Here is a 26961-nt window from a genome sequence, read left to right as displayed (position 1 = left end):
AGAATGGAAGTACTCCAAGTTAAATTGCTAAAATATGGTACCAGTCAGGTATACGGCGCTTCAGGATTGGTGCAGAGTATTGCAAAGTAGTATACAGTACATTCCAAACTAAAATAATTTATCTTGTGAGCTCAAGTTTCTCAAGTAGACAATAAGTCAATTCCAGAGCACCAGTTAGAAAGAGGTATGCAACGAGCAGAGTAAAAAAAGTATGCATGATTGCGCCTATGTTTCAGAATAACCTTTAGTTTTCTAATGATATGGTGTGTACGAAAGCAATTAAAGCGACAAAGATGCAATTAAGAAGAACAAAAGTACGGTAGTGTTAACTTTCACTGCACGTACGATGTCCATCAGTTCTAAGTAAAATCACTACATACAACATTAGTGTTTAATAATGTCCCGAATTTAAAACAGAAAATTGTGGAAACTAAAAGCCCTGTTAAAAATTAAAGTTTTTCTATGTTCCTTACGACGTAGGGTGGTGCTCACAAAAGATAATTCAGCTAAGGGATCGTTTGGATCTATTTATTTTGTAGGAATTGGAATTTACTTAATAAAATAGCCTATTTGACTTGGAATTTGGCATTCCACTTCTTTTCAAAGCTCAGATTCAGATATAAGCCTATATCTAATTCATGGTATAAAGTATAAGAAATAATTTTATGTATCAACGGAATGTGTTCCTACTTTGCAACTTATAAAACGGTCTTCGACTCAATCATCTACAGTAAAAATATTATACATAAATATCTCCTACACATTGCTAATAATAGTATACAAATATATTTTGCATTGAATGACCGGTGAGGCAACCAGAGGGTGTTAATGAGAGCCAATCAAATTTTTACTGTCAAAAATTGAAATTGAGTTCTTCACTTCAATTGAAATGAAATAAGTGTTCAAGCCAATAACACATCAGCAAACCAATGATCTCATGATTACAAAATGTTACTAAGACTCACATGAGACCAGCAAAACGAACGGATCGCAAATATAACACCAAAAAATCTGAATCGGTCTAAAATTGTGTCGCTAACAAGTGCTCATTTCAGCAACTCGAAATTCAGTCCATGAATATAAAACTAAATCAAACGAACTCCGATTGAGCTGAAAATTTACACGCACACCTTGAAAATTGTGTTTCCAATGTCTCCACAAATTGTGAGCTCAATCGGATTTTTAAATCAATCGCAGATTTGAAAATAATGTCATAATTGGAGTTTTCTAGAATAAGTTCAAGCTGAGTTATTCTTAAAGTACAAAGCACTAGTACCGTGGGCTTAATATTTCCAAGTATGTACTATCTCCATTCTCCAATATTTATCGCATGCTATTTTATTTTTAAACTAAACGATGATAAATAAAAAAACGAAAGGAGCACTTGCATGTCAGTTGGAGCGCTACATATATAATGCCCAAACGGTGCTTATTGACTTCTCAGATCTACTTTTAAATTTCGTTAAGAACAACAATCTACTCTAGACAAATTCCTAGAGTACAAGTACGCGCAGCGGATGCTAATTCCTTATAACAGGACTTTCAGTCGTACAGTTAAATTGGAATCTAAGAATGGAAGTACGCCAAGTTAAATTGCTAAAATACGGTGCCAGTCAGGTATACGGCGATTCAGGATTGGTGCAGAGTATTGCAAAGTAGCATACAGTACATTCCAAACTAAAATAAATTATCTTGTGAGCTCAAGTTTCTCAAGTACACAATAAGTCAATTCCAGAGGACCAGTTAGAAAGAGGTATGCAACGAGCAGAGCAAAAAAAGTATTCATGATTGCGCCTATGTTTCAGAATAACCTTTAGTTTTCTAATGCTATGGTGTGTACGAAAGCAATTAAAGCGACAAAGATGCAATTAAGAAGAACAAAAGTACGATAGTGTTAAGTTTCACTGCAGGTACGATGTCCATCAGTTCTTAGTAAAATTACTACATACAGCATTAGTGTTTAATAACGTCCCCAATTTAAACAGAAATTTGTGGAAACTAAAAGCCCCGTTAAAAATTAAAGTTTTTCTATGTTCCTTACAACATAGGGTGGTGCTCACAAAAGATAAATTAGCTAAGGGATCGTTTGGATCTATTTATTTTGTAGGAATTAAAATTTATTAATAAGATAGTCTATTTGGCTTAGAATTTGACATTCCACTTCTTTACAAAGCTCATATTCAGATATAAGCCTATCTCTAATTCATGGTATAAAATATGAGAAATAATTTTATGTATCAACGGAATGTGTTCCTACTTTGTAACTTATGAAACGATCTTCGACTCACTCCTCGACAGTAAAAATATAGCACATAAATGTCGCCTACATATTGCTAATAATAGTATACAAATATATTTTGCATTGAATGACCGATGAGGCGACCAGAGGGGGGTGAATGGGAGCCAATCAAAAATTTTCTGCCAAAAAATGAAATTGAGCTCTTCACTTTAATTGAGATGAAATAAGCGTTCAAACCAATAGCACCTCAACAAACCAATGATCTCATGATTACAAAGTGTTACTAAGACTAACATGAGACCAGCAAAACGAATGGATTACAAATCAGACACCGAAAAGTCTGAATTGATCTAAAACTGTGTCGCTATCAGGTGCTCGTTTCAGCAACTCGAATTTGATGTGAAACTAAATCAAATGGACTCCGATTGAGATGAAATTTTACACACACCTTGAAAAATGTGTTTCCAAGGTCTCCACAAATTTGAGCTCAATCCAATTTATGATTCAATCGTAGATTTGAAAATATTGTCATAATTAGGGTTTTTTAGAACAAGTTCAAGCTAAGTTATTCTTAAATCATGACCAAAATCTGCAAGAATATAAACAATTGGCAAGGTGATTTAACTTGTTGCTTTTTCCATAAGAATGAAACAATTAACCATTCATTCTTTGAGTGTTGCCTTGCTTGAGAAAGAGCAACCTGACAATATGGAACATATGTTTAGTGATTGGTTACATGGTCTTGATGTCGAACTGACACCCTTGTTTATGCTAGACGTGGCATCTATTTGCTGGTCACTTTGATTGGAAGAATTATTTCTCTTTTTAAAAAAGATGTGCTTTCTTCTTTGAAGGTTATCCATATAGTGGCCCACTGCCTCTCAAGGTGAGCTATATTACATTGGGCGTATTTGTAGGAGTGGGTTGCACCGGGATCACAACTTTTTATGTAAGTGCTCAAGGCTTTTTTTTTCTCCTAGACGCATGGGTCGCGATTTAGCCTTCGAATTGAAGGTCACTAGAGCATGTTTGATGTTTCCTTTTATTTTCTTTTCTTTGATATGGCTTTGTGTGTTCAACATAAGTCGTAAGTTAGCCAAGACTTTGTATCTTCTTGATATTCTAATCTTGGTTATTAATAACATTACTTCCTTTATTGAAAAACTTACAATCTCCATCAAGTATATGTGGGACTACCCTCTACCACTTCTACCATACTCAGTGTATGTTCTTTATAGAATAGACAAGACATCAAGAGATGTTAGATCTGAAATAGATGGACACAATTTAATATGTACATCTTGTACACTAAAGTACAATGTGGACCAGATATGCCAGTTGAATGCTACTAAGAGAGTGTTTAGTTCACCTGAGTAAAGTTTAGTCCATGTCAAATGTAATGTTTTAATACTAATTTGACTATATTAATAGTCTAATTATAAAAACAATTACATATATAAAGGCAAAGACGGGACAAATTTATTAAATCTAATTAATTCATGATTAGCAAATGTTTATTGTAGCATCACATGGACGAATCATGAACTAATTAGACTTAATAGATAATTTGTTTTGTAATTAGACTATACTTAATATTTTTAACTAGCACTCAAGCATCCTGTGTGACGGGAAGTAAAATTTAGCACCTGCATCCAAACAAACACCCCATAACACTATCATTTGCATGTACGGAGTTCCTGGAGACTGAGTACACAACAAGGCAACAACCAGAAAACATTTTATTCATACAACTGACGCCTAATTGTAATTCATGGTTTGAAACAATTTGCTCATAAAGTGATAATTAGAGGTTATAATTGAAGCCACAGGCATTTTACAACAGCAAATATATATGAAGGCGGAAATCTGTGTCTCGCCGGCAGTTCTGAGCGACGGAATATGTCTTTCTCTGACAGCTCTTGGAGATGCTGGAATGGGAACAACTGTTTCTGCAACCTCCACGGGAAGCACAAGGCGGCATGATCCTAGCCGTGAGCTTGACAACCACCATTCACACAATCTCTCCGCCTTCAGCTCGCCACCACTCCTCACGATCTGCAAGGCGAGTAATTGCTCCAATGGCCGAGCCAATCTCCTCCCCGAGATAAACAATATCGGCATCACTAATCCTGCCTGGAAGATTATACAATGCTGTGGCTCGGCTCGCGTACCGCGACATAATTGTTGCACGCAGCTTTCATTATTCTGTCGGTATTAAGATCAAGAGTTTCTGCTGCAACAACTTAACACCATGCCCCACGGGGTTGACTCTGAAGATTAGTTTTTGCTCGCTAAAAAGGCCAGACAGACAATCTGATGCTGATTGTGAAGCTACCATCCTTGGTCAACAATGGGGGACACCTGCACCCTACCTACAAATACCCTTTTGGGGGGCACAAGGCAGGAGCATTCAGGCATTGTAGCAGCAGCAGCAGCAGAATTTCTCCGAGCTGTAGTCTCTCCTTGCCTTGAGCCCTCCTCCCACGTTACTACTAAAATGGAGGGATCCTACGCTCCATCTGCGCCAACAATGGAGATCGACATGATGGCTCAGTTTCTTGGGGCGGCTGATGATCACTGCTTCACCTACGAGTATGAGCATGTGGATGAGTCCATGGAAGCAATAGCAGCCCTGTTCTTGCCTACCCTTGACACCGACTCCGCCAACTTCTCCTCTAGCTGTTTCAACTATGCTGTCCCTCCACAGTGCTGGCCTCAGCCAGACCATAGCTCTAGCGTTACCAGTTTGCTTGATCCAGCCGAGAACTTTGAGTTTCCAGTCAGGGACCCGCTCCCCCCAAGCGGCTTCGATCCACATTGCGCTGTCGCCTACCTCACTGAGGATTCGAGCCCTCTGCATGGCAAACGTTCATCAGTCATTGAGGAAGAAGCAGCCAACGCCGCACCTGCTGCTAAGAAGAGGAAGGCTGGTGCTAGTGCTACCACCAAGGTAATAAACATAGAAATACTTATGCTTCAATGATTACTTTCAGTTGAGTGTTGCAATCCGTGCTTACTGATGCAATGCAGGGATCAAAGAAATCCAGGAAGGCGAGCAAAAAGGATAACATCGGCGACGCCGACGATGATGGCGGCTATGCCTGTGTTGACACGCAAAGCTCCAGTAGCTGCACCTCCGAGGACGGGAACTTCGAAGGAAATACGAATTCAAGCTCCAAGAAGACCTGCGCCAGGGCCAGCCGCGGAGCAGCAACTGAACCTCAGAGTCTCTATGCAAGGGTAAGTAAGTACAAAAAATTCAGAAGTTTTTTTTCTTTTTTGCAAAAAGTTAACACAAACAAGTTACAAAAATGACTCGGGGGGTTTGATCTGGGATTCTGATGGGTGTAAATGTGAATTCTGCAGAAGAGGAGAGAGAGGATCAACGAAAGGTTGAGAATCTTGCAGAACTTGGTTCCAAATGGAACAAAAGTAAGTTAGTTCCTCATGGAACTATATTTACCTGCAACGCATTGTTTCTTTCGTGTAATTTGGTTATTGCAAAAATTCATGTCTAACTTGGGCGGGTAAATGTGATCTGACAGGTTGACATTAGCACGATGCTCGAGGAAGCGGCGCAGTATGTCAAGTTTTTACAGCTCCAGATTAAGGTGTGTCATCGAAATCTGCATGTCAGAAGAGACTGAAGATATGCATAAAACCAAAAAAAAGTGATATTATAGTGTAAAAATGTGACTTAACACTAACCGCATGTCTAAAATTTCTGTGCAGCTGTTGAGCTGTGACGACACATGGATGTATGCGCCAATCGCGTACAATGGAATTAACATCGGCAATGTTGATCTGAACATCTACTCTCTGCAAAAGTAATAAAAATGAATCTCTATCCGGAGCTACGGTGCTAGGTTCTAACATTGAATCGCGTAGGAATCATTTTGTTGTGGATCATATGGTCCCCTGTATCATACTTGTAATGAAGCACCTTTTTCAGTTTCTTTTGTTTTTGCTTCTTGGTATCTCCAACAAAGGCATACAAGGAAGTTGCTGTGACCATTTAAACGATCAAAGGTCGTGGTGATATGTGTTAGAATGTGTGTGTTTTCTGTGTGTAGGGCGGCACCACTGTTGGGCTACCGGCTCATTAGGATTAGAGTCATGTGAGTATATATATTGTACCACATCTCCTACACAATACAATCAATATTTCACAATCCAATTTGGTATCAGATTAGGGTTTCCTTCCTCTAACCCACCACTTTCGTCGGCCTTCCCCTCCCCTTCCACCCCAACGGTCGTCGCCCTGCTCCAACGTCGCCGCCCTCAGGAGTTCCCTCCCGGGGACGACCACCAACCCAGCCGCCGGCCCTCCCCTTCCTCCCCTAGATCCGACCGCCGGCGTTCCCTCTGCTCGTCGGCACTGATCCACTCCGTCGCCGACCTATGGCGAGCGCAGCCCCGACCACCCCGCCTTCCCCGCTCGCGGCGCAAGCGCGTCATCCGCCCGGCGGTCGGCCTCTAGCGGTCACCGCCTTCCCCACTCGCGGCGCGGGCGCGGCCGTCCACCCCGCCGCCGGCCTCTGGCGACGCAGCCGCCCCTCCCCACCAGTGCACGGAGGCACGGCCGCTCCCCACCCCCCCTCCCCGACCACGGCACGGCGACACCTCCCCACCGGCCACCTCTCCCTCTCCTTCCTCGCGGTGCCGGCCCAACCACCGGCGACTCAGATCCGCCCATACCGGGGCCAGTCCCAGCTGTCGGGCTTTCCTCGCGGGCGTCCCCCGCCCGTCGAAAGTCGCCTCCGATCGCGTCGACCTCCTCTACGTCGACCCAACCCCCTTCAGATGCTGCCAGCAGCTTCCCCGGTGGCCTCCCTCGTCGCTGCCCGCGCACGCACTACCGGGACGCCTCCAGCTGCGTCGTCGGCTATGCCTAGAGATGGACGCCTCCCCAGCAGTGGCAGCGCCTGTGCTCACTCGCCAGCGCCCCCGCCACTAGGTCGCGCCTGCTCTGACCAGCGGTGCCCTGGCCGCCGTGCTCTCCTCGCCGTGGCATTGGCCGTCATGCTTCTTCCTCCCTGACTGCGTTGACGCGCCAGCAACGCCCCCTAACTTCGAGCTTCTCCCGTCGCTAGCATCAACCCTTCCTGCTAGGTCCGGCGCAGGCCCCTGCCCGGATCCAGGCTAGACCCGCCTCGTCGCCCACCCCCTTCGTCACTGCCATCGTTGGTTCTGTCACTGTCACGGCCTTCCCAGCCAGATCCACGTTGTTGCGGCCTTCCTGGATAGATCTGTCGTCCATTTGGCCGGATTATCATCTTCGGGCTAGATCCGTCGATGTCGTGGCCTTCCCGGCCGGATCCGCCGTTACCCCTTCTATTCTGCCGCAGGCACGGCCACCATGACCGGCGCAGCCGCGTGCGCTACCGTCGGCCTCCCTAGCGGGGCTCCTCGACATTCGGTTGATCGAAGAAGCAAGAAGGTCGGCCTGCTGGTGCTCTTTTGTTGGGTCGCCCTGCCGACCGTTGGCGCTCGAACGTCGACCCCTCCCGAAGAACAGGCTACTGATGCGTGTCTCCCGACCACGGTCATCACGACTTCGACTAACTCGGCATCCAGGGGCTATCGTCTTCTCGGAGTCCACACCGGTCTCTACTCCAGCCGCAACATTCACACCCTCACGACGCTGCGACTACGGGAGGATTTCAACTCGTCGGCTCCTATCTTCGTCTTCCACTCCAGTCTCATCGTATGTGGTGCCCCTATTGAGACTGCGGGGGATGTTAGACTGTGTGTGTGAGCCAGCACCACTGTTGAGTTGCTGGTCCATTAGGGTTAGGGTCATGTGAGTCTATACATTGTACACATCTCCTATGCAATACAATCAATATTCCACAGTCCAATTATATGATCGGCTTCACGTTTAAGACAAATAACTTTTAATGTCACTCAAGGCTAGCATTTGTATTTCTGCAACTTATACTAGTAGAAAATGTCATCTTGGTTACATTAAAAGATAAACTAGTTTGACAAAAGCAGTAGCATGGTTACCGATCATAATTAACATTTGCTTCACGCTTGCACACTTGCAAACGCATAGTTCAAATATCCGCATAAAACCCATTGTGTGTTGGAGATCTATCAAAATCATGAAAAAACAACAACAGAGCAACATGGTTATATTGATAGATCCTTCTCTTCTCTAAAGGTTCAAAACGAGAGATGGTACGGTGGGACCATTTTGCTATTCTTCGATAATACTCCTTTTGAACCTTTGGAGAAGAGAAGTTTATCAAAGGTTCAAAAGGAGTATATAGATGACAAGTTTTATCTTTGAATATAATTATTTAATCATGTATGAACAAATGTACAACAGTCTAAAATCTGTCTACAGTCGGAAATAAAGATGCTTTTGTACAGACAAATACGAACTTCGGATGCCTATGAATGCTAGAGGTGTTATCATTTTCAAACACAAACTTTGGCATTACGAGTATACCTCCGGAGGTTCTATGGAGACTTGAATATAGCAAAGGCGATTACATTGAATGTCCGACCCTTATGGTGCTCACTGTTCAACTATTTATAGGGTCAAGATTCGGTACACTTTCGTACGGAATTATATTTTTATGCATTTTTATTACATAATAACTTTACTATAATTATGTCAATTTACCGCGCAGGCGTGTCACGCACATCTTCTCCTCATCGAAACTTCTTCTATCTCCTCTTCTGATATGTTCCCTTTGGACGTCATCTTCTGGCGAAGGTTCTCTTTGTCGGCATCGAAGCTTTGTTTGCAACATCTTTGGCTCGTCCACATTCTCCGAAGTAATCCTATGAGAGTTCAATGATCAATGGTGAGTTTTCTTTGTCTAGATTAACATCTTTGACTAAAAAAACATCTAAATATTGATTGTCATTTTGGATCTTGGGTCAGAGACCTTCTCCTCAACAGTAACTTTCAAACAAAAAAAAAACTTATGCAGGTCTGCACAATACTCAAAGTAGACCAAATGCACATTATTTAGTGTATCATATTTGGACAATGATTTACTCAAAACGGTAAACACACAAAAATAATTAAATTATCACTTTTCCTACCTCTATTGGAACATAGATATGACTACCTGCAATAAAATATAAACAACCAAACTCAATTTTGTCAAAACATAGCTTATCTGTACAGGACAATCAAAGACTAAAGTCTTGTTTCAATCCCACGAGATAAACTTTAGCAGCTTTTTTTATCTACTTTTAGCCATTTGGTGATCTAAACATGAGAGCTAATGGTGGTGTGATAAAATTTAGCACATATTATCTCATAAGCTGTTTAAGGAGTGCTAAAAGGAGCTAAACGTGGGCCAGGGAACCCATTTTCCACCACATACCCTCTAACCTAGTTCTCTCTCCGTATTAGGGGCATGTGTGTCTTTTTATTCCAATATGCTAAACTTTATTAGAGTAGTCCAAACACCCAAAGAAGCTAAACTTTAGCACTTCAATTCATATGACTAAAGTTTAGCAGAAAGCTAAAGTTTGTCCCGTGAGATTGAAACGGGACCTAAGACACTAGATACATTTATGTTGGTTCTAGCTTATCTGTATAGGACAAGCAAACACTAAAGCGAAAATAAGCAACCAATCACATGCATAACGACATTCTATTTGTTCGATTCATATAACGATATTCAGGACACCTGGTACTTAGCCAAAACAGACTGTCGATCGGTTTCGATCGAGGTAAACTTCGTGTTTGGTTCAGATGCAGGACACCCAAATTCATTATCTATGACTTGTTGTTGACGTTCGTTCTATACGGACCGTGTAGCTTTCTGGTATAGTTGAGCTTGGCTACTTACTGGTGCTTTCGACCTAGTTCTTATCATGCGCCGTCCTCCTGGGTTCCTTTTGCTTTCTGTTACAACTTACCAGTCAATGTCTTTTTCACCAATGCTTTTTCTTCTTCCTTTTAGCGCCCAATCTTGTTTATATTTCTGTTTAGTTGTAATCATGTTTTCATCTTCTTAATACAAAGATGCGTAGGCCTCCCACGTATTCGCGAAAAAAAAAGAAGTGCAGAAGTTTCAGTCATCTAGTTCTACGTTTCCAGAGTGATCGACATTTATCAGCGCAACTATTTTTTCAACAATATTATTCAAGTATTCAACACCAAAGCATTCGACAGACCATATGCTGCACAATAACCTCCTGTATGTTCTTTTTATCTGTGTGCCTGGCTACAGTCTACAGCTCTTTCTCTTCATCGGTTACACTGTTGATACCCTCGAGCGCCATTGCAGCATACTGCACATGTCTGAGGAGCGCCCCATATATCTTCCTCCGAACTCTCTCGCACGCGTCACTCTCTTCTTCTTCTGACAACACACAGTCTTTGCCGCTTCTATCAATGGAAAGCATCCTCTCATGTCGCACCACGCCGTTGAGCCAATCATCCACCTTCTTCAGCTGCTGCAGAAAGGACGCGACCTGGGAGTCACACGTCGCGTAGTCGCCCTCGATGTCGTCCAGGAACTTGTCGATGTAGTTGAGGAACCACCGGTTGCCGTCGGAGCGCATCGCGATAGCCAGGTCCATTGCTGCGTTTAGGCTGCCGCCTTCGGTGGAAGCATCAGCGGGTTTCTTCGAGAGCCTGCTGCTGCAGCTGCACTTTGGCTTGGAACAGAACAGTGGGCTCACGGGTTTCAGTTCGGCCGCTGATGACGCCCTCGCGGATTCAGATGCGCCTCTCGTCGTGTGGCTGGAGAAGGGTGACAGATCCGCTTCGATGGCCGCTCTGACCCATGATATGGCAGATTGCTTCCTGTCCAACGCTGCCTTCGTAGCAGCTCTAGGCGAAGCTGAGGGTGTTGAGTTGGAACAGCATGCTTTTGGGTGCCTGAGTCTGGCCTGTGACTGAGCAATGAAGATGGCATGATCCAGTTCTTGAGAGAATTTCAAGAACCTGCTGATGACCTCCTTTGGGTCGTCGTCCTTGTCAGAATGTAGTTCGGAGTATTTGCTGAAAAAGGAGAAATGAATATTGAGATGATGCTTCTTACACCATGCATACACATTTTCTGAAGATTTAGAAAGTTAGTTCTAGTGTTGTTTTTTTTCAGATAATCAGATATCAGTTTTCTCATACTAGTACTTTACCGTAAACAAATCATACTTGCAGTCTCTCAGCGTTGCTCACCTCAGGCATTTTATCAACTTCTCAGAGGCAGATGCTTCTAGCAGTCCATCAAGCACAGCTTGCAGCTCCATGTCTCTCTGCTTCATTGCTTCCTGCCATGGGAAATCAGAAGAATTAGCTTATTGGGGTAACAGAAGAGAAGAACAGCATGCCGTGTAAAGTATGCGAACTAGTAGAAACTTCGACGGCACAGATTCAAGCCTTCATTCAAGGAGAAAAAGGAGCAGATGAAGTAGTAGCATACATACCTTTCCATGACGCACCAAGCTTGAGGAGAGTGAGCTCCATATCACATTGTTCTCGCACCACTTGATGCCACTTGATGAAGCACTATGCGACATCGGTGTGGCGGCACCGGAGCTGTCTCTGGGTGCCTTGATAGACGCGTGGCTGTTCCTCCTGGAGAGCACCTTGAACGCCTTCTCTGCCTTTCTCCTCACGGATTCCAGTGGATCATTCACCACGTCGTTCTGCTGTGCAATGGTTTTTGAGCCGGATTTACCTGGAGAAACCTGCATGATACAGCAAATTTCACTGGATTAGCTTGATTTCTAGTTACTTTGGTGAAGTAAACACTTGTATATATATGGGCTGCAAGAAATGGCTTTACACTGTTGCTACGTCTCCGGGGAGCGACGGGTCTCACGTCCTTGATGTTCCCGCTGAAATCCCAGTTCCTCCTCGCCGTGGACAACGACGAGTAGGACGACGACGCGTCGTCGTCGTCGCTGCTGTTGCCGTCTACGGACGGGACACTGATCTTCCTCAGGTTCTTCGGGGAGTCCAAGCTCCTCAGCATGCTCTCCCTCCTCCTCGCCGGCGATCCCGCCTCAGATAGATTCGTTATTGACCGTGACCTGTGGAAGTGGGCGACGGAGGCAGGGGAGCTCGCCTGTCGCGCTCTCCTCTCCGGAAGCGGGGGCGTCGGCGACGGCCGGCGCGGCCGTTCGGAGACGACCTCCTTGACGACGTCGTCATCGCCGGATTCCTGCTGGACGCAGGGGTAACGCCCGGGGAGGACGCGGAAGCCGCGGAGCACGGGCGCCGGGACGGACGGCACAAGGTGGTCGACCTCGATGATCTGGCCGATGTGGAGGCCGTTGGCGAGGATGAGGTCGTCGTGGTCGGCGTGGAGGGACACGTAGCAGGAGCGGGCCGAGTCGGAGAGGCGGAGGTAGAAGCCGTGGTGGCCTGAGAAGGGGTCGGCGCCGGAGAGCGCCGGCGTGATGTTGGTGACCTGGAGCAGGGCGCGCTCACGGGAGCTGGAGCGCGACTGCGAGCGCGGCGTCGGGGCGGAGTCGTCGTCGTCGGACGGGTCTGGCGGGCGGAGCAGCCGCTGCAGGCTGCCCGGCCGGAGCGCGGGCCTGTGCGGCGACGAGGGCAGCGAGGGAGACGACCGAGACGACGTCAGCGTGGGCGGAGGCGCCATTCGTGGAGAAGGGTGGGTGAGGAGAGAGAAAGCTGGTGCGAAATGTGCGATGCTGAGAGGGGTGGAGAGAATGGGTGGGGGAGGCGGAGCTTGATTTGTGGCGGGTGACGCGGGGCGGATTTGAAACGCCGGCGCACGACACGGGAGATCGCAACTGCCTGGCACATTGGCGGGGAATGGAGGCTGGCTTTATTACTTCTCTTCGGGCTTTTTGAGAGAGACAAGAGAACATTGTGAGAGGCCGTTCATAGATGGACTGTTGAATGGATTCGGCCCAAGCATTACAGGCTTAGGGGCCCATATAATAGATATAATCATTGCATTGCAGATATCATAATCTCTTATTTTCATAGGCACGTCTCATTGTCATTGATTTCTTCTGCAGGTATCCAGATATCAGAATCATTGCTTAACTTACGGAATACAAATGGTTGCAGCTTGGAATCGCCACCCTGTTTCACAATGTTTGTTCGATCCGTATACCTAGATGGTGTAATTGAGTAATATTTTTATTAAAAATAAAATCATAGTACGGACTGCTACTCATACATGTGTGTATACTTCACAAAATCAAATTAAGAACTTTTTTGGATATAATTGTATATTCTAGATCTAAGCATGAACCTTTTGACTTGACCAACCCGATCTGACATACTAAAAAAACACGACCCAATCCGACCACAACAATGAATATGTATAGGTCATAGTTTTTGATCCGCAACCATTCACGGGCACACATGGCCATGATTTTTTTTATTAAAAACCTTAGCCAATCTAAAAAACGATCCAAAGCCAAAAAGCCGACCAAACCCAAAAAAACTTAACCTAACACACCCAGCAGGAAAAGCACGGGCCAACTGACTCGATTCGACACTAGGCACGAGTCAGATAAGGGTTGTGCCAAACAACCCAAGACCCGACTCGAACCTGATCCAACCTGACACTTGGCACGGGTCGTGCCAAACGACGCACGACCCGATACACTACATCAATCAATTTGTTAAAAGTATTGTAATGAACTCGATTTAAAAGTTTGAATGACCATGACGTCTAAGATGAGGATAATTTAGTGTTGGTGCAATCAAACTCTAATTGGCAAACCATTCACGAAACACATACAAATTACTTGCCAACATAGAGTTGGAACATCCAAATATTTCAGTTGGAAGCTTGACATGTTCCACTTTGGCTTGTCGACAGGTCTAACGTTCTTGCATTGTTCATACCTAGCTAGGAAAACGAGTTTCTGATACTTGAAATATAGAATGTTCGCCTACCCCTCGACTATAAACAGCTTGCAGCACATGTTGTTAAGCCCATGTATTGTATCCTAGCCAGATTATGTCCTTGTGCCTGATCAATCCATCCCCAACAGTATAGTTTGCTGTTGGAGTGGACAATAATTGCAAAGCAAGAGGATATAAGTGCACACCGGTCTTTAGTGTGAATATCGTGGCTAGAGTAGAGACCGGTGTGCACTTCATGTAGATGATAGCCCATGAATGTCAAGGTAGTCAAAGTCGAGGTCATCACGGTCATAGGTGACGAGGGGGCGCTAGTCTAAAGCAGGGGCGGACCGAGAGGGGGGACAAAGTGGGCCATGCCCCCCCCTCAATTTTCTCTTTCTTATATATCTAATGTTCATTTAGTGTTAGTATAGAGAAAAATTGAAGTTTTAGGTCGGTTGAAGTTTTTCTGTTTGTATAAATATAATACTGTCTCCAGCAAGTAATGTAAAACAGGGGACGCAGAACTGTAGATGACACTATTTGTAGAGTAAAGTTTAAAATAGAAGATAAGATAGGGAATCTGATAGAGATAACCTAAAGTTCCAATGGTAGAATGAGATGATACTAGACTGGTGTTAGGTTGTTATTGAAATTTGAGAACACGAGCCTTGACCCATAGAATCGACCCAAGATCATCGGCCCATTAGACTCAATATATCAAATTCATAATATTCCCGTCCCGTAGATGTATACTTCCTTTTTAAAGTGTCGACCCACGACCCATGACCCCGCTTCTCAATCCATCGATCTAGGAACATTTTGACTATGGCCCAGTCCCATTCTTATCGACACCGCCTGATCCAATCCACTTCGATGTCTCGTTCCTTATGTCGCGACACTACACAACCCCACCCCTTCCCGGTGCCCCCGCCTCGCTCGTCATCCTCATGACGCTAGCTTGCTCGACAGGTCTGATCTCGTTCGTCGCGATGATGTGACCCGTCCTTGGAGGTCAGCGAGCTTGTCGAACCAACGAGCCCTATCTCTCAACTAGAGACGTCCCTTGACCCACCCCTTTCTCGACACACCTGCCCATCAAAGAGATCAATATTCGACAAGGTACACCCAATTTTTATTAGGCTAGTAAGAACTTAACAGTATATTTACTTCTTTTGTTCATTTATTTTTTCTTTGAATTTATATCGTGTATTGATATAAAACTTGAATTCAATACAACGTTGGTTTTCACGATCTTTTGCTTGATTTGTCATGTGGGTTTTTGGCCCCCCATGAATTCTCGTCATGCGTCTGCCACTGGTCTAAAGTCGTCGTGCGAGAAGACGATATCGCAAAGCCCAGTTGTGTCCTCCACCGAAGAGGGTGGCACAACCTGAAGGATGGTGGACGATGTTGTGCTTGGGCCATGAGCAAGTTGGACGGCGAGGAGCAGGCATGGGTGGTTCCTCCGCCCAGTAGGGCAACGGATCCGACGAAGGTAACTATACCATGAGTGGCACTGCTACGGCTTGGAGACACGCAACAACAACCTCGTTCTTAGGAGGGGTCGACATTCGAGTGTCAACGGTCTGCGCGACGACGCAACAAAAAAAGACAACGACAGTGGATTGTGAACCTTCTTGCTTCTTCCTTTGTTTGGTCGTCGAGGAGCCCCGCCAGGAAGACTAGTGGTAGCACTCGCGTCTGCGCTGGTTAGGGTGGTCGTGCCTGCAAGAGGGGCCACGTCGGTCGAAGGCCAGGGGAGGCAATGGTAGAATAGGAGTGACGGCAGATCCGGTCGGGAAGGCCTCGACAGCGACGGATCCGGCCTAGAAGACCACGACAACATTGAATTCAGTCGGAAAGCTCACATGTCCCTATATAGCAAACATTTGTGTTAAGTGTACCCGCGGGTATCCGGCCTGGTAGAATAGGATCTGTGAAAGGGAATTAGGCTTACACCTATTTCCTAATTGATTTTGGTGGTTGAATTGCCCAACACAAATAATTGGACTAACTAGTTTGCTCTAGTGTATAAGTTATACATGTGCCAAAGGTTCACACTTAGCCAATAAAAAGACCAAGAATTGGGTTCAACAAAGAGAGCAAGGGATAACCGAAGTGTGCCCTGGTCTGGCGCACCGGACTGTCCGGTGTGCCACCGGACAGTGTCCGGTGCACCAGGGGACTTCACGCTGAACTCCTCACCTTCGGGAAAATCCAGAGACGCTCCGCTATAATTCACCGGACTGTCCGGTGCTCCAAGGAAGAGCGTCTCTGGAACTCGCCAGCTTCGGGAATTCGCTCCGCTATAATTCACCGGATATGTTTGGTGTGCACCGGACTGTCCGGTGAGACAGCGGAGCAACGGCTACTTCGCGCCAACGGTCACCTGCAGAGTCATTTAATGCACGCCAGAGCGCGCAGAAGTCAGGCATGCGCAAAGTGGCGCACCGGACACTCTACAGTGCATGTCCGGTGTGCCACCGGACATCCAGGCGAGCCCAGCAGTCAGAGCTCTAACGGTCGGAACCCAACGGCCTGGTGACGTGGCTGGCGCACCGGACAGTGTCCGGTGGCGCACCGGACTGTCCGGTGCGCCATGCGACAGCAGCCTCCACCAAACGGCTAGTTTGGTGGTTGGGGTTATAAATACCCCCAACCACCCCACATTCAAGTCATCCAAGTTTCTCAACTTCCAACCACTTACAAGAGCTAGACATTCAATACAAGACACACCCAAGTGATCAAATCCTCTCCAAATTCCACAAAAGCTTTAGTGACTAGTGAGAGTGATTTGTCGTGTTCTTTTGAGCTCTTGTGCTTGGATTGCTTTCTTCTTTCTCATTCTTTGCTTGTGATCAAAACTCAATTGTAACCAAGGTAAGAGACACCAATTGTGTGGTGATCCTTGCGGGGAAGTTTTGTTCCCGGTTGATTTGAGAAGAGAAAGCTCACTCGGTCTGAGGGACCGTTTGAGAGAGGGAAAGGGTTGAAAGAGACCCGGTCTTTGTGACCACCTCAACGGGGAGTAGGTTTGCGAGAACCGAACCTCGGTAAAACAAATCCGCGTGTCACACTCTTTATTTGCTTACGATTTGTTTTGCGCCCTCTCTCGCGGACTCATTATATTTCTAACGCTAACCCGGCTTGTAGTTTGTGTTTAAGTTTGTAAATTTCAGTTTCACCCTATTCACCCCCCCTCTAGGCGACTTTCAATTGGTATCGGAGCCCGGTGCTTCATTAGAGCCTAACCGCTCGAAGTGATGTCGGGAGAACACGCCAAGAAGGAGATGGAGACCGGCGAAAAGCCCACTACAAGCCACGGGAAGGCTTCATCGGAAGAGTCCCACAAAAAGGGAAAGGGGAAGGAGAAGAAAGCTTCTTCCCACAAGTCGCATCGGAGTGACGACAAGATAAAGAAGATGAGGAAGGTGGTCTACTACGAGACCGACACTTCATCACCTTCCACCTCCAGCTCCGACGCGCCCTCCATAACTTCTACGCGCCATGTGCGCAAGAAGTTTAGTAAGATCCCCTTACATTACCCTCGCACTTCTAGACATACTCCATTACTTTCCGTTCCATTAGGCAAACCGCCAACCTTTGACGGTGAAGATTATGCTAGGTGGAGTGATTTAATGAAATTTCATCTAACCTCACTCCACAAAAGTATATGGAATGTTGTTGAGTTTGGAGCACAGGTACCATCTGTAGGGGATGAGGATTATGATGAGGACGAGGTGGCCCAAATTGAGCACTTCAACTCCCAAGCCACAACCATACTCCTTGCCTCTCTAAGTAGGGAGGAGTACAACAAGGTGCAAGGATTAAAGAGCGCCAAGGAAGTTTGGGACGTGCTCAAGACCGCGCACGAGGGTGATGAACTCACCAAGATCACCAAGCGGGAGACGATCGAGGGGGAGCTCGGTCGCTTCTGTCTTCGCCAAGGGGAGGAACCACAAGATATGTACAACCGGTTCAAAACCTTGGTGAACCAAGTGCGCAACCTCGGGAGCAAGAAATGGGATGACCACGAGGTGGTTAAGGTTATTCTAAGATCACTTATTTTCCTTAACCCCACTCAAGTACAATTAATTCGTGGTAATCCAAGATATACACTAATGACTCCCGAGGAAGTAATCGGGAATTTTGTGAGCTTTGAATTTATGATCAAGGGCTCACAGAAGATCAACGAGCTTGACGGTCCTTCTACGTCTGAAGTTCAACCGGTTGCATTCAAAGCGACGGAGGAAAAGAAGGAGGAGTCTACACCGAGTAGAACACCCATCGACGCCTCCAAGCTCGACAATGAGGAAATGGCGCTTGTCATCAAAAGCTTTCGCCAAATCCTCAAGTAAAGGAGGGGAAAGACTACAAGCCCCGCTCCAAGAAGGTTTGCTACAAGTGTGGTAAGCCCGGTCACTTTATTGCAAAATGTCCTATTTCTAGTGACAGTGACAGGGCGACGACAAGAAGGGGAGAAGAAGAGGTATTACAAGAAGAAGGGTGGTGATGCCCATGTTTGTCGTGAGTGGGACTCCGACGAAAGCTCTAGCGACTCCACCGACGATGAGGACGCCGCCAACATCGCCGTCACCAAGGGACTTCTCTTCCCCAACGTCGGGCACAAGTGCCTCATGGCAAAGGACGGCAAAAGGAAGAAGGGTAAATCCAAATCCTCCACTAGATATGAGTCTTCTAGCGATGATAATGCTAATGATGAGGAAGATAATTTGCGTACTCTTTTTGCCAACTTAAACATACAACAAAAAGAGAAATTAAATGAATTAATTAGTGTCATCCATGAGAAGGATGATCTCTTGGACTCCCAAGAGGACTTCCTAATCAAGGAAAACAAAAAGCATGTTAAAGTTAAAAATGCTTATGCTTTAGAAGTTGAAAAATGTGAAAAATTATCTAGTGAGCTAAGCACTTGTCATGAGACTATAGACAACCTTAGAAATGAAAATGCTAAGTTGTTAACTAAGGTTGATTCACATGTTTGTGATGTTTCAATTCCCAATCTTAGAAATGATAATGATGATTTGCTTGCTAAGATTGAAGAATTAAACATGTCTCTTGCTAGCCTTAGGATTGAAAATGAAAAATTGCTTGCTAAGGCTAAAGAATTAGATGTTTGCAATACTACAATTTCGGACCTTAGAACTAAAAATGATATATTGCATGCTAAGGTTGTAGAATTGAAATCTTGCAAACCCTCTACACCTACCGTTGAGCACACTTCCATTTGTACTAGATGTAGAAATGTTAACATTGATGCTATTCATGATCACATGACTTTAATTAAACAACAAAATGATCATATAGCTAAATTAGATGCTAAAATTGCCGAGCATGACTTAGAGAACGAAAATTTTAAATTTTCTAGAAGCATGCTCTATAGAGGGAGACGCCCTGCCATTAAGGATGTCATTGGCTTCCAACAGGGAGATAATGTCAAGCTTAATGCCCCTCCTAAGAAATTGTCTAATTTTGTTAAGGGCAAGGCTCCCATGCCTCAAGATAACGAGGGCTACATTTTGTACCCTGTCGGTTATCCTGAGAGCAAAATTAGGAGAATTCATTCTAGGAAGTCTCACTCTGGCCCTAATCATGCTTTTATGTATAAGGGTGAGACATCTAGCTCTAGGCAACCAACCCGTGCTAAGTTGCCTAAGAAGAAAACTCCTAGTGCATCAAATGATCATGCCATTTCATTTAAAACTTTTGATGCATCCTATGTTTTAACTAACAAATCCGGCAAGATAGTTGCCAAGTATGTTGGGGGCAAGCACAAGGGGTCAAAGACTTGTGTTTGGATACCCAAAGTTCTTGTTTCTAATGTCAAAGGACCCAAAACCATTTGGGTACCTAAAGTGAAGAACTAAACTTGTTTTGTAGGTTTATGCATCCGGGGGCTCAAGTTGGATAATCGACAGCGGGTGCACAAACCACATGACGGGGGAGAAGAAGATGTTCTCCTCCTACGAGAAAAACCAAGATCCCCAAAGAGCGATCACATTCGGGGATGGAAATCAAGGTTTGGTCAAAGGATTGGGTAAAATTGCTATATCTCCTGACCATTCCATTTCCAATGTTTTTCTTGTAGATTCTTTAGATTACAATTTGCTTTCCGTTTCTCAATTATGCAAAATGGGCTACAACTGTCTATTTACTGATGTAGGTGTCACTGTCTTTAGAAGAAGTGATGATTCAATAGCATTTAAGGGAGTGTTAGAGGGTCAGCTATACTTAATAGATTTTGATAGAGCTGAACTCGACACTTGCTTAATTGCTAAGACTAACATGGGTTGGCTCTGGCATCGCCGACTAGCACATGTTGGGATGAAGAATCTTCATAAGCTTCTAAAGGGAGAGCACATTTTAGGATTAACAAATGTTCATTTTGAGAAAGACAGGATTTGTAGCGCATGCCAAGCAGGGAAGCAAGTTGGTGCTCATCATCCACACAAAAACATCATGACGACTGACAGGCCACTGGAGCTCCTACACATGGATCTATTCGGCCTGATTGCTTACATAAGCATCGACGGGAGTAAGTACTGTCTAGTTATTGTGGATGATTATTCTCGCTTCACTTGGGTATTCTTTTTGCAGGAAAAATCTCATACCCAAGAGACCTTAAAGGGATTCTTGAGACGGGCTCAAAATGAGTTCGGCTTGAGGATCAAAAAGATTAGAAGCGACAATGGGACGAAGTTCAAGAACTCTCAAATTGAAGGCTTCCTTAAGGAGGAGGGCATCAAGCATGAGTTCTCTTCTCCCTACACGCCACAGCAAAATGGTGTAGTGGAGAGGAAGAATAGAACTCTATTGGACATGGCAAGAACCATGCTTGATGAGTACAAGACTTCGGATCGGTTTTGGGCCGAGGCGGTCAACACCGCCTGCTACGCCATCAACCGGTTATATCTACACCGAATCCTCAAGAAGACATCATACGAACTCCTAACCGGTAAAAAGCCCAATATTTCATATTTTAGAGTCTTTGGTAGCAAATGCTTTATTCTTGTTAAAAGAGGTAGAAAATCTAAATTTGCTCCTAAGACTGTAGAAGGCTTTTTACTAGGATATGATTCAAACACAAGGGCATATAGAGTCTTTAACAAGTCCTCGGGACTAGTTGAAGTGTCTTGTGACGTTGTGTTTGATGAGACTAACGGCTCTCAAGTAGAGCAAGTTGATCTTGATGAGATAGGTGATGAAGAGGCTCCGTGCATCGCGCTAAGGAACATGTCCATTGGGGATGTGTGTCCTAAGGAATCCGAAGAGCCTCCAAATGCACAAGATCAACCATCCTCCTCCACGCAAGCATCTCCACCAACTCAAAATGAGGATGAGGCTCAAGTTGATGAAGGAGAAGATCAAGCAAATGAGCCACCTCAAGATGACGACAATGATCAAGGGGGAGATGCAAATGATCAAGACAAGGAGGATGATGAACCAAGGCCGCCACACCCAAGAGTCCACCAAGCAATTCAACGAGATCACCCCGTCGACACCATCCTAGGCGACATCCATAAGGGGTAACCACTAGATCTCGTGTTGCACATTTTTGTGAGCATTACTCTTTTGTTTCCTCTATTGAGCCACACAGGGTGGAGGAAGCACTTCAAGATTCGGATTGGGTGGTGGCGATGCAAGAGGAGCTCAACAACTTCACTAGGAACGAGGTATGGCATTTGGTACCACGTCCTAATCAAAATGTTGTAGGAACCAAATGGGTTTTCCGCAACAAGCAAGACGAGCATGGTGTGGTGACAAGGAACAAAGCTCGACTTGTGGCCAAAGGATGCTCCCAAGTCGAAGGTTTGGATTTCGGTGAAACCTATGCACCCGTAGCTAGGCTTGAGTCAATTCGTATATTATTGACCTATGCTACTTACCATGGCTTCAAGCTTTATCAAATGGACGTGAAGAGCGCCTTCCTCAATGGACCAATCAAGGAAGAGGTCTATGTTGAGCAACCTCCCGGCTTTGAAGATAGTGAGTACCCTAATCATGTCTATAAACTCTCTAAGGCGCTTTATGGGCTCAAGCAAGCTCCAAGAGCATGGTATGAATGCCTTAGAGATTTCCTTATCACTAATGGATTCAAAGTCGGAAAGGCCGATCCTACTTTATTCACTAAAACTCTTGAAAATGACTTGTTTGTATGCCAAATTTATGTTGATGATATTATATTTGGGTCTACTAACGAGTCTACATGTGAAGAATTTAGTAGGATTATGACACAGAAATTCGAGATGTCTATGATGGGGGAGTTGAAGTATTCCTTAGGATTTCAAGTAAAGCAACTCCAAGAGGGCACCTTCCTAAGCCAAACGAAGTATACTCAAGATATTCTAAGCAAGTTTGGGATGAAGGATGTCAAACCCATCAAGATACCCATGGGAACTAATGGGCATCTCGACCTCGACACGGAAGGTAAATCCTGAAAGGGAAATGTGCCCTTGGGCCATTTCTAAGTATTTTGGTGATTGAGTGCCAACACAAGTGCTTAAATGTGAAATCATGCTTGTGGATGGACAAAGTGCAAATCAAGAGCAAAGGTATGTTTCTATGTCTTAGTACATTGGTTTTGTGTACTAATATACTTGTCTAAGTATTGGAAAGAGGAAGAAAAAGAAAAGAAAAGAGTTGGCTGTGTACAGCCAAGGGGCTGTTTCGGTCTGGGGCACCGGACTGTCCGGTGGTGCACCGGACAGTGTCCGGTGCGCCAGGCTGCCTCGGCCGAAGAGGCCGCTCTCGGGAATTTTGCTGACGGCGTACGGCTAAAATTCACCAGACTGTCCGGTGTGCACCGGACTGTCCGGTGAGTCAACGGTCGCCAGGGCCAACGGTCGGCCGCGGATTCTGCGCGCGACACGTGGCCAAGCCAACGGTCGGAAGGGGGCACCGGACTGTCCGGTGTGCACCGGACATGTCCGGTGCGTCAACGGCTCCCAGATCTGCAACGGTCGGCTTCGCCATTTAAGGAAAGGAATCGGGCACCGGACACTGTCCGGTGTGCACCGGACTGTCCGGTGCGCCCGATGACAGAAGGCAAGGATGGCCTTCCTGATTTGTTCTCAACGGCTCCTAGCTGCCTTGGGGCTATAAAAGGGACCCCTAGGCGCATGGAGGAAAACAACCAAGCATTCCTACAACATTCTTAAGCACCAAGACATCGCTCTCGCGCATTCGTTTCATTGTGATAGCATCTAGAGCTCTTGTTGAGTTGCGAACTCTTTGAGTTGTGTTGCGAGCTCTTGTTGCAACTTGTGTGCGCGTTGTTGCTCTGATCTTTTGAAGTCTTGTGTGCGTTGCTCATTCCCCCTTTGCTCTGTGTTCTTTGTGAACTTCAATTGTAAGGGCGAGAGGCTCCAAGTTGTGGAGATTCCTCGCAAACGGGATTGAGAGAAAGCAAGCAAAACACCGTGGTATTCAAGTGGGTCTTTGGACCACTTGAGAGGGGTTGATTGCAACCCTCGTCCGTTGGGACGCCACAACGTGGAGTAGGCAAGCGTTGGTCTTGGCCGAACCACGGGATAAACCACTGTGTCAACTCTGTGATTGATCTCTTGTGGTATTGTGTTTTGTTGAGACTCCTTTCTAGCCACTTGGCATTTATTGTGCTAACACTTAACAAGTTTTTGTGGCTATAAGTTTAAGTTATACAGGATCACCTATTCACCCCCCCCCCCTCTAGGTGCTCTCAATTGGTATCAGAGCCGTTCTCTTCAAGAAAGGGACTAACTGCCCGAAGAGATGGATCCTAAGGGGAAGGGAATCGTGATCAACGACAAGGAAAAGGAGTCCTTCGTCAATGAGCCAAAAGATGACAAATCCAACGACTCTGGCTCGGGCCACAGACGTAAAGATGGGAAGAAGAAGACAAGGCGCATCAAGGAGATCGTCTACTACGACAGCGACGAATCCTCTTCTTCCCAAAAAGACGACGACAACGACTACAGGAAGACGGTCAATTCGAACTTTTCATTTGATTATTCTCGTATTCCACATAGTTCGAATTCGCATTTGCTTTCCATTCCTCTTGGCAAACCTCCACACTTTGATGGGGAGGACTACGGATTTTGGAGTCACAAAATGCGTAGTCATTTATTCTCTCTCCATCCAAGCATATGGGAGATTGTAGAGAATGGAATGAAATTTGATAGCTCGGATAGCCCTATGTTTATTAATGAACAAATTCATAAAAATGCACAAGCTACTACTGTGTTGCTAGCCTCTTTGTGCAGGGACGAGTACAATAAGGTGAGCGGCTTGGACAATGCCAAGCAGATATGGGACACCCTCAAGATTTCTCACGAGGGGAACGACATCACCATGCTCACTAAAATGGAGTTGGTGGAGGGCGAGCTTGGAAGGTTTGCAATGATAAGGGGCGAGGAGCCAACCCAAACATACAACCGGCTCAAGACCCTTATCAACAAAATAAGGAGTTATGGAAGCACGCGATGGACGGATCACGACGTCGTCCGCCTAATGCTAAGGTCATTTACCGTTCTTGATCCTCATCTCGTGAACAATATTCGTGAGAATCCCAGGTACACGAAGATGACGCCCGAGGAGGTACTCGGAAAATTCGTAAGCGGGCGGATGATGATCAAGGAGGCAAGATACGTGGACGACGCCTTGAATGGACCGATCAACGAGCATCAACCCCTTGCTCTCAAGGCAACAAGTAGCAAGGTGGCACAAATTGAGGCGGTCGGACTTAATGATGAAGAGATGGCTCTCATCATCAAACGCTTCAAGATGGTGCTAAAAGGTCACAAGGGGCAGCCAAGCAAGACCAAGACAAAGGGGAAGCGCTCATGCTTCAAGTGCGGTAAGATTGGTCATTTTATCGCTAACTGCCCCGATAACGATAGTGACCAGGAACAGGGAAACAAGAGGGAAAAGAAGAAGAATTACAAGAAGGCCAAGGGCGAGGCACACATCGGAAAGGAGTGGGATTCGGATTGCTCCTCCGACTCCGACAATGAAGGACTCGCCGCCACCGCCTTCAACAAGTCATCCCTCTTCCCCAACGAGCGTCACACATGCCTTATGGCAAGGGAGAAGAAGGTGAGTACTCGAGACTCCACTTATGCTCCGTCTAGTGATAATGAGTCTAGTGATGATGATGACATAGACTATTCATGCTTATTCAAGGGTTTAGATAGATCTAAGATAGACAAAATTAATGAATTGATTGATGCCTTGAATGATAAGAATGTGCTTTTAGAAAAGCAAGAGGATTTGTTGTATGAGGAACATGACAAATTTGTAGAAGCACAAAAATCACTTGCATTAGAGATTAAGAGAAATGAAATGCTTTCTTGTGAGTTGTCTACATGTCATGATTCAATTGCTAGTTTAAAGAGCAAAAATGATGATTTAAATGCTAAACTAGAAAAATCTAGTAAATCAACATCTTGTGTAGAACATGTTGAGATTTGCACTAGGTGTAAAGATTTCGATGTTGATGCCTGTAGTGATCATTTAGTTTCAATTTCCAAACTAACTGAGGAATTGGCTAGTCTTAATGCCCAACTTAAGACTAGCAAGAATGAATTTGATAAACTAAAATTTGCAAGGGATGTCTACACGATCGGTAGACACCCCTCAATTAAGGATGGACTTGGCTTCAAGAGGAAGCCAAGAACTTAACAAGTCATAAGACTCCCATTCCCGCTAAGGAGAAAGGGAAGGCCCCTATGGCTACTAGTGTTAAAAAGAACCATGCCTTTTTGTATCATGATAGAAAAAATTCTAGAAATGCTTTTAGAAGTTATGATGCTTATGATTCACATGCTTATGATTCTTATGCTATGACTGCTTCTAGTTCTCATGTTGTGCATGAAAGAAATGTTGGTAGAAGAAATGTTGTTAATATTTCTAGGAAAGTTAATGAGCCTTCTACAATATATCATGCTTTGAATGCTTCCTTTGCAATTTATAGAAAGGATAGAAAGGTAATTGCTAGAAAGTTAGGGGCAAAATGCAAGGGTGATAAAACTTGCATTTGGGTCCCTAAGGATATTTGCACTAACCTTGTAGGACCCAACAAGAGTTGGGTACCTAAGTCCCAAGCCTAAATTTGCCTTGCAGGTTTATGCATCCGGGGGTTCAAGCTGGATTATTGATAGCGGATGTGAAAGGGAAATGTGCCTTTGGGCCATTTCTAAGTATTTTGGTGATTGAGTGCAAACACAAGTGCTTAAATGTGTATCAATGTCCATGGATGAACAAAGTGCAAATCTTCAACAAAGGTATGTTTCTAAGTCTTAGTACATTGGTTTTGTGTACTAATATATTTATCTAAGTGTAAGAAACAGAAAGAAGAAGAAAAGAAAGGAAGTGGAGAGTGGCTGTGTGCAGCCAAAGGCTGTTTCGGGCTGGGGCACCGGACTGTCCGGTGTGCACCGGACAGTGTCCGGTGCGCCAGACCAGCGTGGAGCAAACCAGCCGCTCTCGGGTTTTTCTCCGGCGACTTCGGCTAAAATTCACCGGACTGTCCGGTGTGCACCGGACTGTCCGGTGAGCCAACGGTCGGCCGGGCCAACGGTCGGCCGCGCGATCGGCGCGCGACACGTGGCCGAGCCAACGGTCGGAATGGAACACCGGACTGTCCGGTGTGCACCGGACATGTCCGATGCGCCAACTGTGCGCAGATCTGCATCAGAAAGCAACGGTCGGATGAGCTTTTTATAGAAACAAATCGGGCACCGGACAGTGTCCGGTGTGCACCGGACTGTCCGGTGCGCCCGACGACAGAAGGCAAGGATAGCCTTCTGGATTTGTTCTCAACGGCTCCTAGCTGCCTTGGGGCTATAAAAGGGACCCCTAGGCGCATGGAGGAGAATACCAAGCATTCCTACAACCTTTCTAAGCACCA

General features: G+C 45.4%; 2 protein-coding genes across 3 annotated transcripts; one reads left to right on the top strand and one right to left on the bottom strand.

Moving 5' to 3' along the window:
- Positions 1-4634: 4634 nt before the first annotated feature.
- On the top strand, positions 4635-6253 carry LOC103647798 (transcription factor bHLH84). Of its 2 annotated transcripts, none has more exons than XR_002267719.2 (5): positions 4635-5189; positions 5270-5483; positions 5606-5671; positions 5785-5850; positions 5972-6253. XR_002267719.2 is itself a non-coding variant. In XM_008672307.2 (5 exons), exons 1-5 carry the CDS (start codon positions 4737-4739, stop codon positions 6068-6070), a joined length of 894 nt encoding a protein of 297 aa, XP_008670529.2. In that variant the 5' UTR covers positions 4636-4736; the 3' UTR covers positions 6071-6253. The 2 variants fall into 2 exon arrangements, 1 of the variants encoding a protein (XP_008670529.2); XM_008672307.2 differs by having other exon boundaries at positions 4636-5189; positions 5270-5479.
- A 4131-nt stretch (positions 6254-10384) lies between these two features.
- On the bottom strand, positions 10385-12755 carry LOC100381895 (uncharacterized). The gene is made up of 4 exons (NM_001174675.1): positions 12007-12755; positions 11645-11908; positions 11397-11488; positions 10385-11219 (listed from the first exon to the last, which is right to left on the bottom strand). Exons 1-4 carry the CDS (start codon positions 12193-12195, stop codon positions 10445-10447), a joined length of 1320 nt encoding a protein of 439 aa, NP_001168146.1. The 5' UTR covers positions 12196-12755; the 3' UTR covers positions 10385-10444.
- Positions 12756-26961: the final 14206 nt, after the last annotated feature.

This window comes from Zea mays, chromosome 2 (genome assembly GCF_902167145.1).
Source record: "Zea mays cultivar B73 chromosome 2, Zm-B73-REFERENCE-NAM-5.0, whole genome shotgun sequence".
Lineage (NCBI taxonomy): Eukaryota > Viridiplantae > Streptophyta > Magnoliopsida > Poales > Poaceae > Zea > Zea mays.
The sequence above is the reverse complement of the archived record's forward strand: the minus strand, read 5'-3'. Positions and strand labels throughout refer to the sequence as shown.